At 50.8% G+C, this 4,963-nt stretch overlaps 1 protein-coding gene across 5 annotated transcripts in view; it reads right to left on the bottom strand.

The window, feature by feature from the left end:
• Positions 1-2,915, bottom strand: part of LOC123521144 (zinc finger protein 883-like) — a 15,643-nt gene extending 12,728 nt beyond the window's left edge. For 2 of the 5 annotated variants that reach the window (XM_045285431.1, XM_045285433.1), the window contains exons 1-2: positions 2,135-2,901; positions 1,219-1,311 (exon numbers count right to left, since the gene is read on the bottom strand). In XM_045285431.1, the coding sequence (XP_045141366.1) occupies positions 1,219-1,224 (6 nt within the window). In that variant the 5' untranslated portion in view covers positions 1,225-1,311; positions 2,135-2,901. Of the gene's footprint in view, positions 1-1,218; positions 1,312-2,134 lie in introns of all 5 variants that reach the window. The other 3 variants (XR_006679622.1, XM_045285434.1, XM_045285432.1) reach the window with 3 other exon arrangements.
• Between the last annotated feature and the right edge of the window lie 2,048 nt (positions 2,916-4,963).

A 4,963-nucleotide genomic window follows, 5' to 3' on the forward strand; every position in this document is an offset into this window, starting at 1 on the left:
GGACAGTGTAAGATATGACAAAATAATAATTTATAAATTATCAAGGGTTCATAAGGGAGCGGGAGCAGGGAGGGAGGGGAAAAAGTGAGGAGCTGATGCCAAGGGCTTAAGTGGAGAGGAAATGTTTTGAGAATTACGAGGGTAACGAATGTACAAATGTGCTTCATACAATGGATGGATGTCTGAATTGTGATAAGAGCTGTATGAGTCCCCAATAAAATGATAAAAACAAAAAATAAAATATGAAAATAAACACCAAAGTAATGCCACGACATACAAGTTAAGACTTCCACTTACTGCTTTGATACAAAGCAACAGTTTCTCAACCTATGGGTCGAGACCCCTTTGGGGCTCAAATGACCCTTTCACAGTGGTCGCCCGATTCTTCACAGTAGCAACAAGACAGTGATGAAGTAGCAACGAAAATAATGTTATGGTTGGGGGTCACCACCACATGAGGCCCTGTATTAAAGCGTTGCGGCGTTAGGAAGGTTGAGAACCACTGGTACAGAGTCTTATACGTTGTCACTCCCAACCTCACGAGAAACATCTGAACATACTTGCACGGGGAAGCGAGTCTTTTAGGCTCTTTCAGCCCCAAGGCTCTAACTTCCACCTAAGGACCTTTCCCTGCATGGGTCTGGGAAGAAGGTGGCGGATACGGACAGGATCCACCTGAGAGTAATTGCAAACAGGATTTCCAGGAGTGGCACCCTGCTGTGTAGTAAAGGAGCCCTAAGAAGTGTCCTCTGCACCCAGGATGCTTGGGTGGAGAACCTCTTAGATGCCGATACCATCTGGAGAGCAGCAACAGAGCTCGGAGCCAGAGCGTGGGGCACAGTGGGAGATTCCCAACCCGCAGAGCAAGGAGAGGACTTTCATGCAGGAGGCTGGCTTGTGGAGTGGCGTGCCTGTGGGCGCTTAGTTGGGGAAGTTGGACCTGCAGAGCCGTAGAAGAAAGAGCTGAGTGCCTTCCGGCTGAGGCTGACCGGCAAGGGGTTCCTGATTCAGAAGCTGGTTTGCTGACTCACGGCGCTTGAGCTGAATGCACGGCAGTGAGGGTTTACAGCAAAGCGGTGTGCATGCCTCTGTGGGCACTGTTTAGCGGACCTCACTTTGGCAGTTCGTCCCAGCACAGCAGTCATAAGCATTTCTTACCAGCACAGCACAGTCGTAAGCATTTCTTACCAGCACAGCACAGTCGTAAGCATTTCTTACCAGCATTACAGCCTGTGAACATCCCTAAGAAGCCCTTTCACTCAGGAGTTTGCTCGGAGTTTCTGTGTCACCATCACAATGGACTACTAGACACTAGGAAGGTAAACAATACGCACTAATTAAGTCGTGCAAGCACTGAGCTCAGGAAATTGGTGACAGGACAAACTGCTGAGCCCTAACTGCAACAAGGACACAAAAGCAGCCACAGCAGTGAGTCTCCACCTTTCTAACATCACAACCCTTTCATACAGCGCCTCATGTGGTGGTGACCTCAACCACAAAGTTATTTTCGTTGCTACTTCATCACTGTCATTTTGCTACTGTGATGAATCAGGCGACCCCTGTGAAAGGGTCGTTCAACGCCCAAAGGGGTCAAGACCCCCGGGTTGAGAACCGATGAGCTACAGAGAATTATCCCAGAGCAAAAGCCGAGGGCTGAAACCAACCTCTGGGTCCAGCATAGGGAAAGCTGGTAGTGCAGTGGTTCACACACCGGGCTACTAATACAAAGGCCAGCAGTTCAAACCCCCCTGCCCCTTGGCAAGAGAGAGAATTAAGCTATCTCCGGCTACACAGATGTCAAAGCCTGGAATCCCACAGAGGCATCTCTGCTCGGCTAGAGGGTCAGGATGAGTCAGAATGGACTTGCTCTTTATGCACGTTTTCGAGGTTTACAGGCTACGTCTGCTCATTACAAAATAAATGCAAAATCAGTCTTCTGTGTAGTTCACAAAGGGGGGGTTTAAAGGTTTTACATTCCTAGGCTTCTACGTAAAAGGTGGTTTCAGATGGTTACTTGCCCCTGGTCATTTAGAGGAAGCTGGGGAAAGGGCTTGCGGTGCACGAGGGCAAGAACAGGAGGAAGTCTTCAGATCCACCCACTGAGTGCAAGAACGGAGTTCTCCGTAAGACTCACCATGTCCCGTGTCTTGGGGGTGGGCGGGAATGCGGTCTCTAAGCCCAGGAAGCCGCTTCAGGATGAGGGATGAGAGTACGGGTAGAGCACTGGGCAGTCTGCAGGTGAGTGCATCCTGTGTGATCCAGCACTCAGAAGAGTTGAAGTCTTTCCTTGGGGTTTACGGACGTGCAGTTGGTCGTGGCTGCCAGCCCGGAGTGGACTCGTTCTCCTGCATCACTGGTGAGCCCTGCACAGAAAGGAAGGTAAGGAGGTGGGGCTGAGGAAGAACGCAGCAGCCTGCTGTCGGCTTCTTTCCAGGCTCACGGCGTTGCTGCCCCCTGAAAGATGTTTGCTACAGGTGGGAGCAGCGTCAGCATGCACCCTGCGTTCTCAAACAGCTCAGCGGCCTCTTCTTTCCGGCAATGAGATCCCGGACGAAGGGATTTACCTTTCCCACCGCAGGAGAAGCCACCAGGCCTGATGAGGCCGGAAGATGGAACCCAACTTCCTGCAGAAAGCCTGGGGTCTAATATCAAACTTGTGAGTTCATGAATCAAGCCGAACTGCTATGGGGGACTAAACGAGGGAATGTTCAGGAAGAACGGACTTTTCATAACATGTCTATGGGCTCCTTGTGGTTCGTTTTCCGGTCCAGCTAAAATCCTTGTTATTGTGTGCTTATTCTTTGCATCGTGTACGCCGGTGATATGTGATCGGTAATGTTCCTGCTGCTTTTGGAATGCATACGCTTTCTTGCCCTTTCCCGAGTGACCGCTGGTAACGCAATGAAATGCTGACACCACTGAATCTGAACCTGTGAAGTGTCCAGGTGAGGGGGTCCCCAACACTCGAACGGGTCCTCAGGAGTGACTTTGGGATTGTGGAAAATATTAAAGACAAACAGACAAACAGACAGCAGGGCACAGGGGGCTCCTCATCCCAAGTCAAGACTAAGAATGTATTTTCCAATGGGTGGATATAGGGGGGCTTACAGATCGTACATAAGGCATGCAGGTAACATAATAAACAAGTAATGAGGTGAGTCCACATCTTGACCTAGTGCTAGTTGACCTCAAAACCCCCTGAGCCCTCCCCCAGGGGAGTCATCTCTGATCGGTATCAGCAAGAGATGTTAATACTGTTTGGGCCGGTCCGGACCGAGCAGCCCCCACCTCCTCTCTGGCTGCTCAGGAAGATGAGACCTCAAAGCCCCGGGAGGATGGATGACTTACTGAACTGTTCAACTCCTGCCCCAGCACCCAAAGAGCTTATCTCTCCAGGTCGGGTTTACGTAGCCCTTCCCCAGCACCCCAGGAATCAATCTATCTTCCCAGGTTGGTCTGTAGAGCCCCTTTCCCAGCGCTCCAGAGAGCAGGTTTGCAAACAAGATGACATCCCACGGGTCGCATCCTGACTCAAGGCCCTGCAGCTGCAAGCAGTAAAAATCTCCCTTCCTTCTGTCAACGTCTACTTCCTTAGCTCGAGCCCTATACATCTCCCACCGCCTCACCGACAAGCTGCGATTTCCCTGACCCGGCTCGTTGGGTTGCGGAACTCGCCCTGGAGTTTTCCCTCGCCTTAATGAAGCCTCTCTATACTCCTCATTCCCGACTAAGCCTTATCTCCTTCTGCGCCTCAGTCTCCACGCTCTCAAATACAGAGTCTGCTCCATTTGACGGTGGGTGGGCTATAGAACCCGATTGCTTTTATCTACAGATAACCTTTAGGCATGGTGAAGTAGCCAGACGCAGAAATGATTCATCTTTCATGGTACCTCCTTTATGACAGTGCCTTCCTGGGGGTTATTGGAAGGACTGTGTCCAGTCCTGAGAATGTAGATGAAGATTGACTTATATCTTATCACTGAGAGTCTTCCCCCACCGGAGTCGGCTTTCTAGACCCGTCGTCGTTATGAGCACGGACGGTCTAGCTGCACGACCTGCCCATCCAGTCCCTCAGCTGACCACAGTAAAGACGCCGGAAAGGATGCCCACATGCTTGGTTTTCCCACCTTCCCACAAATCTTCCATCACGCAAACGCTTCAGAAAAGCAAGTTCCTCTAAAGAGCCATCTCCCTCTTCCACGGCCGCCTCTCTCTGTCCCTCCTCCTCTCCAAACTGGGGTTTGTCCTTTCCCGTCCTGGTCTCGGTGTGGACGTTCTACCTCACAATCTTTACAGCAGCGTGTGCCCCTGTCGGATTATCCTTTTATTATTTCCACTGGTTTTCATTCCCATCCGTATCATTATTTCCAACACAAAGCAGGAATGGTAAAAACAACAACAACAAAACCAGGAATGGTTTCAGTGTGTAGCATCCCAAATCCCACCCCAGAATGGTTACATCAGAATCTGAACCGAAGCAAGGCCCCGTCCCAGGGTAATCCACGTGGACACTTATGCGTGAGAAGCACTCACTGATCCACAGCCCTGAATGCAAATACATGTAAATGAAGCCACTTCACTCTCTCTTCCTAAACGACTACCAACCCCTGTGCCAAGGCCACCTCCCAGTCTCCTGAACTGGCTCCTAACACGATCCAGCCTGAGGGTGTTCAACCACGGTTATTAGCAGCCGAAAAACACCCATTAGCAGCACTGGGATGGCTTCACGAACATCACGTTTTTCTGTCTCCAAAACGTCCCCAGAGCTGGCACGACTTTAAAAGACCTGATGCCATCGCTCCCTGCCCCCCTACCCCCCTGTTGTGGCGCCCACGACCCCACGCACCCACATTCCTCTGCTTCAACCATCTCTCCCATCAAAGAGTGAATTATCTATTTCTGAGCTGCCCGGGAGAGTAGCACACTCATGTTTTCCCAACTGAAATGCCCTCTCTCACCCCAC

Source organism: Echinops telfairi, unplaced genomic scaffold (assembly GCF_000313985.2).
Source record: "Echinops telfairi isolate 266 unplaced genomic scaffold, ASM31398v2 ScPeMD7_7470;HRSCAF=8508, whole genome shotgun sequence".
Lineage (NCBI taxonomy): Eukaryota > Metazoa > Chordata > Mammalia > Afrosoricida > Tenrecidae > Echinops > Echinops telfairi.